This window comes from Mus pahari, chromosome 5, assembly GCF_900095145.1.
Source record: "Mus pahari chromosome 5, PAHARI_EIJ_v1.1, whole genome shotgun sequence".
NCBI lineage: Eukaryota > Metazoa > Chordata > Mammalia > Rodentia > Muridae > Mus > Mus pahari.
This window is the reverse complement of record NC_034594.1, coordinates 43,750,666-43,761,635: the sequence shown is the minus strand read 5'-3', so window position 1 is coordinate 43,761,635 and position 10,970 is coordinate 43,750,666. Positions and strand designations below refer to the sequence as shown.

The following is a 10,970-nucleotide window of genomic DNA, read 5'->3' as shown; positions in this document are numbered from 1 at the left end:
TTGGTTTGTAAAGATGGAAACCTTGCTGAGGAGAATGGCTGAGTGTATGGACTGAAGATATGTACAGGCTGACTGTTGGTATTTCAGATTTATCATTTGTGTCACCTAAAATAAATGAATCAGTTTATCATTTGTGAAAAGGAGAGAAGAGTAGTACTTCTATTCGGTGGTTCAGAATAGTTAAATGGTTAGATCTAGGGGATTTTAATGGAAAGCCAAGAGTCCTCAGCTGTCCCTGGTGTGTGGTGGGGAGGAATGGAGGAGTGCTTTCACAGTCTGCGTAAGAATCAGCCCGGGGCTCTGCCTGGGCAATGCATTCCAGTCTCAGCCCCAGGGATCTTAGATTTAGTTGGCCCTGGGACTTTAGTAGGTTTCAGATTTTTTAATAAAAAGGTATTTAAACTTGGGAAAATTTCTCACCATTTAAAAAAAAAAAAATTGCCCGGATAATTAAGAGTTCTTGTTTTCCCTTTACCCATTTTCCCTAATGCAAATAATCTTGTTTTGCTTTGTTTTTGTTTTGAGACAGGGTCTCTAGCTGCCTGTAGCTCTACCTGTTCTGGAATTATGGCCTCAAAACTCAAGAGATCCACCAGCCTCTGCCTCCAGAGTGCTGGGATCAAAGGTGTGTCTTAACCATGTTAGAACTAAAGTCAACGGGAACTCTTGACTGCACCAGATTTCCCACTAATGTTCTGGGATCCAGAGTTCATGATACCATAGTGCATTCAGAGAAAGTGCATTGCTCATTGACAAGCTGCTGGAAGGTGATTTGATGGTCCTATCCTGAGAAATAGTGGGACATAGTAAAGGATCGCACTAAGTCCAAGTAGTGGAATTGCTAAGCACTGTTGAGTCAGAGGCAGCTGTACTGGGGAACGTGGGTGGGCTGACACAGGTGAGCTAAGGAGGCAGCCTGTAAGCCATAGAAAGCCTGCCTTTCTTTGAACCTGGCATCAATGGAGGGCTTTTATATAGTAGCCAGCATGAAGAGTGTCGTGTTGGGCATTAGTCAAAAAGATTACAGGTGACAAAGCTGGGATGGCCTATTGCAACAGGCTCTCCTGGCTTCGAGTCCTGAGGACGGGAAAGGGGAAATGGGGAGGACACTGAATGTCAGCCTTTGGAGGAATTAGTTCTAGAGAACTAACCATTGGGGTTACAGGTGGTTTGTAGACTTGAAGGGTAAGGAAATGAAGCAGCAGGGTTGTTTTTAATCGATCATACTCCCCTAGGTATCCTTTCAAGTTCTCAGAAACATCGTATTTGGTATCTTGCTGTGGCGCTTAAGTTCTGGGACTACACTGCATTTCCTTGATCACACTGAAATTGCCCAGTTTTTACGGCAGTTCTAAGGCTAGGTGTTTTCAAAAATTTTAAAGATCTGAACTTTTCCCTTTTAAAAAGAATGTTAACTTCTCACTGGATTTAGGATTCCTCTTCTATATACTATGTAACCTTCCTGCACACAGACAAGCTCAAACCACAGGGTGGGATTCCTAAAAGTTTACTTCAAAGCAAGAACATGTTCTCTTACTGGCAAACCCACTTAAAAATGGTTGAATGAAAAGAGCCCAGGAAACCAAGGTTGTGCTTATGCACTACAGGAAACGGCCCTATTGCGACATTTGCTGGCAGTCGGGACTCCAGGTAGGTTAAGTGGCTTGTAGTTAGACCAGAAATAATCTTATGCTGGACTTAAAGTGACAGATGCTAGACTCACAGTCTGCACAGAAACTAGTTCTTTATCTTGGGATATTTCTCTGCTGAGAGCTTCCTTTCTAAAAGATACTATGTTAAAAATGCAGCTTCTGGGTGAAGTGTCCCTTCACCCAGGCAAACCAGTCATTTTAAAGGTGGCTGAAGCTGGGTTGTGAAAGGCTTTAGCTGGCCTGCATAGCTTAGTTTATGAAAACCCTGCCTAACCTGATACTTTTAATACTGAAGGATGCCTTCGAACCAGGGAATACTGTATTTAGGGATATAAGAAACTAAGCTTAGCTGTCAGAAAAACAAAGGTCTGTGTTGTTGAACTAAAACAAAACAAAACAGGAAATGTGAAAGGGTGGTCTAGCAAAGAAGTCTAGCAGTGATCGGGCAGGACCACTTTTCAACCTGCGAAAATGGTCAACCTGTGAAAATGGTAGTTATACAATGACATCAAACATGCACTTCAGAGTTTTGTCTTTTTTGTATAATGAAATTGTCATAGCCCAGTGAGAACTCTGAGGTCAGTGTGGTGGCACAGGCCTTTAAACTCAGCAATCTGGAGGCAGAGACGGGAGAATTTCTAAGGCCAGCCTGGATCTACCTAAGAGAGTTCTTGGCCAGTCAGACCTGCATAATGAATGAGACACTGTCTCAAAAAATACAAATCTTAGAAAGTTGAACTCTAGAGGTTAAAAACAAAAACCAAGCAGACCACCAACAACAACCCTCTAAAACACAAAATCAAACCTCCAGTCAGATGTTTCTCTTTGTAATCTTTTCAAAGCACAGAACTCCGAGAAGATAAGGTAAGCACCCTACTGGTGATTTGGTTCCCAAGCTTTGTTTTCAGAGACCTACCCTCTTTAAGTGACATTTACATTCTCAGTTGATCCAACCTCCCATTTATTAAAATGACTCATTCTAGCGTCTAGAACGAAGAAGGAAAAAAATCTGTGATGTTCCTGATGCCAACTTATCCAAAGTGGCAGATACATGTCCCTAGTCTCTCTTACAGATGATTAACATCATCTGACCACTCAGCATTTCTACATGTAAGATATAAATCCTTTTAAAATTATTAACTTGTGTACATGTGTGTTTGTGCCTGAGGTCAGAAGCATGTGAGACTCCCTGGGTTACAGGCAGCCATTAGGTGCTTGATGTAGTATTGGAATTGATCTCAGGTTCTCTGCAAGAGCAACACATGCTCTTAACCATTTGATGATGTCTCTAGCTGCAAGGTACAAATTGTGTGACTTATGACAGGTTTTCCCTTCCTAATTGTCAGTTCAATTATCCTATGTCAAGAACAAAGTGACCCATCGTAGAAAATCTAAGTTCACACATTGGAAAGATAAATGAATGTGTATGTGGCATGTGCAGGATTTAGCAACAACCATTGAAGTTGACTGGCTCTTACTTCAGGAACCTCACTGAGGAGCAGAGGTGGGGGTGGAGTGGATTCAAGATTTCCAGACCTGCCCACGATACAAAATTAAAAGACCCTGTCTCAAAACCAAACCAAAAACCCTTAGGTTGATTGGGCTTGTTCCCACCTGAAACATGCTAAGCTTCATGTAACATGTTTTAAGTAACCCTAATTCAAATCCCCCTAGTTCTGCTTTACTCCCTGGAACATGTTCTAATTTGATACCATTCTAGCCACGTTTTCTTTGGTGTTGCATCTATAATTTCATCTTCTACTGTGACTCTTCCTGACTCTCAATGACGGACTACTCAAATGAGCTATTTCTGCATGATGTTACTAAATACTGTGGCTAGACAGACTCCTAGTATAATACACTATCTTCAGGCAGAACACATTATTCCCAAGCCACTGGTTCGCAACCTGTGGGTTGTGATCCCTTTTGGGGTACGGGTTGGGGTGGAACAACCTTTCACAGGGGTTCTATATCAGGGGTCATGAATATCAGCTATTTTCATTACAATTCGTAAGTTTGCAAATTTAGTCATGAAGTAGCAACAAAAATAACCTAGTGGTCAGGGATCAGCACAACACAAGGAACTGTATTAGGGTCTCAGCATCAGGAAGGCCGAGGAGCACAATTACTCCTGAACTAGTGGCGGGAATCAGAACAGATGGGTGAGCATGTAAAAGCTTTCACGACCAAGGTAACAAGTTCTAGAGATAATGCCCTGTGGACAGACAAGTGGTACAAACACACTAGCCATATTTTAATTAAAATAGAATTTATTAGCTTTTAATATAAACATGAGAAAGAAAAACCACGTTAAGTTGTAGCATTCTTTTCAAAATAAAACTGCAATCAATACTTGAATCTCTAAGCTCTGAACTCCATAAACAATGTTTTTTGAGGTGGTAGATTGTAATATTTCATACATCCTTCCTTAACACTTATGTCTGTCCTTTAAAAATGACGATCCTGGCAGCACTATGAGCATGTTGAGCATTGTAGCCTCAAGAGAAAGTATTCTTGGCCCACAAAAGTCTTTTCAGGTAAGATTCCCAAGGTTAGATGTGAGAAGAAATAGAATGCACATAGTTGTAGGATGCAAATCTTTTATTATTTCAGCTTTAGCCGCTGCTGCTGCTGCCATCCCTTTCCCAATCTTTGCTCCCTGCCGTTTAAAGCCCATGCGTAGGCCTGCAAGGATGCAGCTTGAGAGAGACCTGCACCCAGGAGAGCGGGCAGGGTTTTTAATTGCTCATTTCACCTGCTGTTTGAGGATCTGATTCCTTTTGATTTGTTCCATGTGAGTTAACACCACTTTTCATAGCCTCCCTTAACTGAGTGTAAAGACACTTAGGTGATCAAAGCAGCTAGAGCCCAGTCTGGCAAAGAACACTTGAGAAGAGGAGTGCTTCCATGGAAAGACGGCATCTCCCACATCTCCATGCAGTTGTCAGCTCTGATGCCGTACAATCAGAAATGCTACAAAACTAATGAAACATTATTTAAAAGTTTTAAGTTACCTTTCTTTTCAACTTAATTTCCCACATTTGGAATATTTTTGGTTTATGTTTACAATCTTTGAGAAACAATAAAATTAAATTAGCTTAACTATTTCAAATTGGTAAAATTAAAACTTTCAAATGATGTTTTGTGCAAGTTTGTGGCTTCTGTTGCAGTGTCCCCAGAGAGCCCACGGGACAGTAAGTGTGAAGCAATCACTAATTTTGGGGACACCTTGTATTTTTACTATTTGATCATGTTCACTGAACTACTATGTTGTTTGGCATTATGAAAACATCTTTTAATACACTTGTTTAACACCTAAGAGAAAGATAATTAAAGAATGAGAAGCACCATTACTAGTTAACAGGAAATACAGCGTGGACACAACAGAAGTAGTCAACAGGGGATACTTTCTCTTTATGGCTCCAAACATACCAAAATGCCAGCAAGCAGCGCTTGCACACAACGTGAACGGCGAGTGTTTCCAGCAGCTTTCTGGTAATTTAAACTGATTGCCAGTAATGACTAGCAGCTCTGATGATACAGTGGGAGAACCTTTAATACCTAATGAGGCTACAATCTGCTCCTAGGTGGTTTCATGAGCGTTAAGAATCCTGTTTGGGGCTGAGGAGTGTAGCTCAGTGGTCAAATGCTCACCAAGCACATACTAGGTCTTCAATTTGATTCCCAGCACCACAAAAATGGGGAAGGATTCTCATGTTTTAATGGTAATACTGAAATGCATCAATTCTAAAAGCATATGCAGCAGTTGGGTGGGGCAGGGGCAAGAAAAACCAAAGTTATATGGTTAGTGTCTTTAAAGTCTAAAAATCTGAGCCAGGCATGGTAATCCCAGCATTTGGGAGGTAGAGGCAGGAAGAGTTCAAGGACAGCCTCAATCATATACTTAGTTTGAGGCCAGCCCAGGCTATGTAAGACCCTGTCTCAAAACAAAAGTCTAAAAATTGAAACAATGTAAAAGCCTCACATATTTCACAGCCATTGGCCTACACGGTAAGCACTATCTGTGTGGTCAGCGCTTTTGCTGTGGAGTGGTTTCTGTGACCGTTTACATTACAAAGGACAGAGAGTTGTTGCTTTGACAAGGTCCCATTCTTTCCTATGGAGTCAGCAGTCACTGTCCAGAGTCTCTTGAATCCAAGGTCTTCCCATCCCATGGAGTCCCACCTCTGCTGGTCTCTGATCAGGAGAGGTGCTGTTTCTCCAGTCTGTCAATGAGGAGTCCCTGGTGTTCTTACTCCTCGAGTCTATCTCTTAAGAGAGGATGGCATTAGAGCGCTGAATACCAATGAAATTATCAGCGCTTAAAGATCTTCTCATAGCAGCTTTACACAAGTCTTTGTATTTGTCTTCACACAATCTTGAAATGGCCTAGAAAAGGAAATCGAACAACAGAGAGGTTTGAAAAGGAATGCAACTTTAAGGAAACAAAATAAAAAGCAACACAGACTACTCCGTGGAGCAGGCGAGGACCTCCTGGTATGCTAAGCCATCCTTTGGATTCTAAACAAACGCAGCCACATGAGCTATCTGAAGAGAAGGTCAACAGCGCTGTCTTGCGGAAGGAAATTCCTGCTACTGACTAATCTTTCCAGAGCCCTGACTCAAATGCCTATTAAAGGGAAGCTTTATTTATTAAGTTACAGGAGAGACACCCCTGTCCTGAGAGTAAAACGCTGGCAGTCATGCAGAACTTGAGTTTGCATTCCCTGGCATGGATGTAAGGGGACAGGCACAGTGGCATATGCCTGTTTTCCCAGTGCTAGGCAGTGATGATAGGAGACGCCCAGGACCTCAATGGCCTATCGAGCAACTGGTGAGCTCCAGATTCAATGAGAGACCTTATTTTAAATTGTAAACGAAGAGTGAGTCAGGAAGACACCTATGCCAGCTTCAGATACATGTATCACACACAGTTCTCAAAGACACAGAAGATGATCTGACAGGTTTTTACATCATTATCATGTGACTTGTGTAACTTTTTTTTTTTTTTTTTAAACAGCACACACCTGTGCAGAAATAATTAGTATTTACTCACTTTTCATTAGTCTAAAAACAGGTTAACAAGGTGGGCAAATGCTGTATGTGATAGCTGGAGTCTAATGACTGAAGCATTTAAAGTTGCTATTTCACTAGCACATTTAATAGTAGAAAAACATTCTACATTACCAAGGGACTTAAGTTCCATTCTAAAGTATGTGAACCAGTGTGACTTTACTAATTTTTATTAGTTTCTATTATTTCTAATTTAAATTTACTAAAAATTTTAAGCCAGAAATGTCACTTTGCCTTATATAAGTTACCACTTTATTTTGGTTTTTCGAGACAGGGTTTCTCTGTATAGCCCTGGCTGTCCTGGAACTCACTTTGTAGACCAGGCTGGCCTCGAACTCAGAAATCTGCCTGCCTCTGCCTCCAGAGTGTTGGGATTAAAGTCGTGAGCCACCACGCCTGGCTTCACCACTTTCATTTTTAAAACATTTTATTTTTGATTGTGGTAGGGAGGAGGGGAGGGTTATTCATGGATATCTGAAGGTGTTTGATCCCTCAGAGCTGGAGCCCCACAAGCATGGAGCACTGGATGTGACTGCTGGTATTTGAACGCAGATCCTCTAGAAGAACAGGAAGCACTCCTCGATCTCTGAGCTAGCTCTCTGGCCCCATTACCACTCTTAACACAGGTCTCAGTTGAGCCCCTAATGCTAACATAGTCATGGTATCTAAACCCTGATAATTTGTCAACTGAGGGAAATGAAGCAAAGTTGTGATTAAGGATATAATTTCAAGAAGTTTCAAGAAGGTTTTTGTGGGAATACAGAGCTTCAATATGGAACAATTATTTTTATTTTATGTGCATTGGTATTTTGTCTGCAATCATGTCTATGTGAGAATGTCAGATCTTGGAATTAAAAGACATTTGTAAGCTGCCATGTGGTACTGGGAATTGAACCCTGGGTTCTCTGGAAGTGCATTCAATGCTCTTAACTGCTAAGCCATTTCTCCAACCCCATCAATAGGTAAACTATTAAAACTACATTACACTTGATTAAAATGACTCTGAATTATGATCAGAAGAGGCAATATTTACCTCTCTATATAATGTATATACTTGGAGAAACCATAAAAGGCCCAGAAAATATGATGCCAAAGAGATAAAGCCCTCTTCAACATACTAGTTTAAAGCTTTCCATTGTCTCCACAGACGCTGGCCGGGTGGCTGGAAGGAAACCCCACTTAGTGAATACAGCCTTACCTCTAGGTTCTGTGCTCTTTCTTTGCTGAGAGGAGCAAACAGAAAATTCAGGTTGTTGTCATCTGCTAAGGAGCGAAGGTCAAAGTAGTATTTGGCATAAACACTGGCAGGAACATTAATATTAAACTGGAGTAGCTCCAAGAAATGCCTTTCCATCTCATTCCTGGAGGAGGAGAAACATATCAAAACTCACACAGGACAATTTTAGTCAACTGGGCTATCTTCAAAAGTATCATTCAGAGCTTCTAGGATAGTTCTAAATTCTATTTTGGAACACGTGAAGACTCTCCGGCAGGATTAAAATACTAATGCTCAAATAAGGTTCAGCTATTTGTGGTCCTTTCTACACCCCAGCACTCGGAGTCTGGGCAGAGGGGAAAGGCTCCAACCCTCTCATGCGCCTGTGCTGCTGACTTGCAGGCTCATTCTTCAGAGTTCCATTAGTGCAGCTGTACGATTCATGCTCCGTGCTCACTCACAAGGCCTGCTATAGTGAGCAGATGAAAGGAATGATGTATGCTGTTTATTAGCTCTGAAGAACTTGCAGACATTTTCACCGGGCTGATAACAGGAAGGGGCTTATTGAAGTAGAGAAGCGCCAACAAAAGGAGTGGGCACATCACCACGGCAACAAATGGATCCATCGAGAGCTACGCTATTATCTCTGAGGGGGAAAAAACTCTTGAGGCAACCAGGATTCATCTCAAATAAATAAATAAATAAATACATAAGCTACACTGGATGGGAAAGGAAATCCCTTCCCCCTGCCCCCAGCACATAAGGCTATGTCAAAGGGCATAATCCAGGTTTCTGCTCACCTTAATACTGCACTAAGGTGACAAACTGTTACTATGACAGTCAAGACACTCATTTTAAATTTTGGAAAGCAAAGAGATCAAAGACAGATGTCCTGGCTATACTAAACCCACTTTAGTATACTACACCTAGTAGAGAACTGGACCAACAAACCTGGTTCCTATGCAGGGAATAAAAACTGCAAGCATTTGCTGCCCTAGCTGGGATACAGACACAGAGGAGAGAGCTTAATAAAGTGGGAAATGTGGACCGGGAGGAGAGGAGGGTGATCAAAGTAGCTGTGTGACCTTGCCGAAGCCTTAACATAAAATTAGAGTACACCTGACCAGTCACAATCCTCTCTAGAAATTATAAATACTTAAGCAAACATGAATGAGGCTTATCTTAGAACATACTTACTTAGTTTATTGGTTCTAAGTTTTTAATTTTTTTTCTTTTTCTTTCTTTTTTTTTTCTAAGTGCCTCAAAAAAGTATTTCTATATGGAAAGTAGAAAATATGGTTTTGTTGAAAATTAAAGCTAAACAGCTTACTTCCAAATTAATTTCCTGTTCATATGGCAATAAGCCTATAGAAATGTAAATCAGATAATGTTTTGATAATCAGGTAATCAAGACTTAATTTGCTACTGGAACAAACATACTTCACTATCCCTTTTATATTTTCTCCACTAATACATTTTAACTGTGTTAAAATACAGTCCTTCACAGGATTAGCATGTCTATTAATAGAGGTTTAATCACTGAAGAAAAGCACTATGGCAACAGAATATGCACCTTCCAGGGTTTTCCACATGTCTGAATGACATACCATTTACAGGCACAGCACATTTTCTGAGCAGCAGCTGCTTAGTTAACTTATTCTTTTGAACAGAAATACATTATATCAAAACACATACATGGTGGGAAGTTTAAAGAAAAATATGATAGACACATTTTTAACGACAGCGGGGGAAGGAGACAAGTGTATATTAACCTTGTTGTCATGTTCTTTGGTTGGCAGAGATCATAAACAAAAGGCGACTGTTAGGAACATGGCTCCTGGTGTTTCTCTGTTCAGTACAAAAGGGCTGTGAGGACCAGAGCCTCAGCCCTGCCACCACTGCCCCTGCAGTGGGTTCATGTCTGAGAATCTAAACATTTTTCTAAATCTTTGCTGATCTTATAACTACAACCAGAGCCCCTGGTATCTGAGTTTAAGTTTCAAGATATTTTCAGCTATCACGTGTGGTATGTATGATTATTTTCAGCTGTCATGAGTGGCACATGATTACACATCTTGCTTTTTCCCAGGAGCCAGTCTGTAGAGGATTGACACAGTGACCAGTCACTCTGGCCTCAGTAACTCACAAGTGTCTATTTATTTCAGATTCTTTTGTTGCCATATCCTCTGCTGAGATGGCTACCAGTGCAGTAACGACTTATGAATAGTCATTTTCACCAAACATTCCAGTTGCTGTCACTGGTCCCTTAGTTACTTCAGTTATAAACAGTTTGGTAATTTTGACTGACAGTCCTAACTACAGAAATGGGTAACTTCTATTACCCTCATACCTTCATCTTCCTATGATGTTCAATATAATCAAGGAGTTTCTTCATAACTACATGATTTTTTGAGTGCTACCCACAAAGTGACATGTTCACTGTCAAGTGGGCACTTCCAGAGTTTGCTGGAAACCTCTCCAGTGTGCATCCTGCTTGCACACATAGCCTTGCCCATTACAGCATGAACCCCATGCTAGTGGCCATCACAAAGGCTATGCTCTCAGTGAGCTTGGGGCCTGCAGAGCGCTGCTGTAAGTGGGCAAGTGCTGAGCGCGCTCATAACCCACTGAAACCTCTGAGCTGCTTTAGACTGCCTGAGAGGAATCCTGGAGCTTCCTGTCTCATGAGGCCATCTCTAAAAACAAACACCCTACATGCCGAGGAGTAAACCTTTTACTTTTGTACCTCACAGTTTCTGCTATAAATGCTCAGATTAAAGGGGGGAGCAGCAAAACTAAATAGACAATGAATGACTTAGGCTCAAGCTAAACTTTACAGAAGACTAGATGCTCCGAGACATGAACACAGGCAGACCCTTTCAAAAGCCCCTTAAAAAGGGAGGAGGCTTTTAAAAAGTAATAACATATATACTGTACTATGCTGTCCTTGCAAGGGTCACCAAAACCAACAAGAAAAATAATTTATCAAGCACATTATTAAACATATTATATCAAGACCTACCAATTAT

General features: G+C 41.1%; 1 protein-coding gene across 2 annotated transcripts in view; it reads right to left on the bottom strand.

Annotated features, from left to right (window-relative positions):
- Nucleotides 1-3,904: 3,904 nt before the first annotated feature.
- The window catches only part of Ccnyl1 (cyclin Y like 1), a 37,337-nt gene continuing 30,271 nt past the window's right edge, over nucleotides 3,905-10,970 (bottom strand). Inside the window, exons 9-10 of one of the 2 annotated variants that reach the window (XM_029538853.1) lie at nucleotides 7,924-8,086; nucleotides 3,905-6,041 (exon numbers count right to left, since the gene is read on the bottom strand). In XM_029538853.1, the coding sequence (XP_029394713.1) occupies nucleotides 5,925-6,041; nucleotides 7,924-8,086 (280 nt within the window). In that variant the 3' untranslated portion in view covers nucleotides 3,905-5,924. The remainder of the gene's footprint in view (nucleotides 6,042-7,923; nucleotides 8,087-10,970) is intronic. The other variant, XM_021198016.2, reaches the window with a different exon arrangement.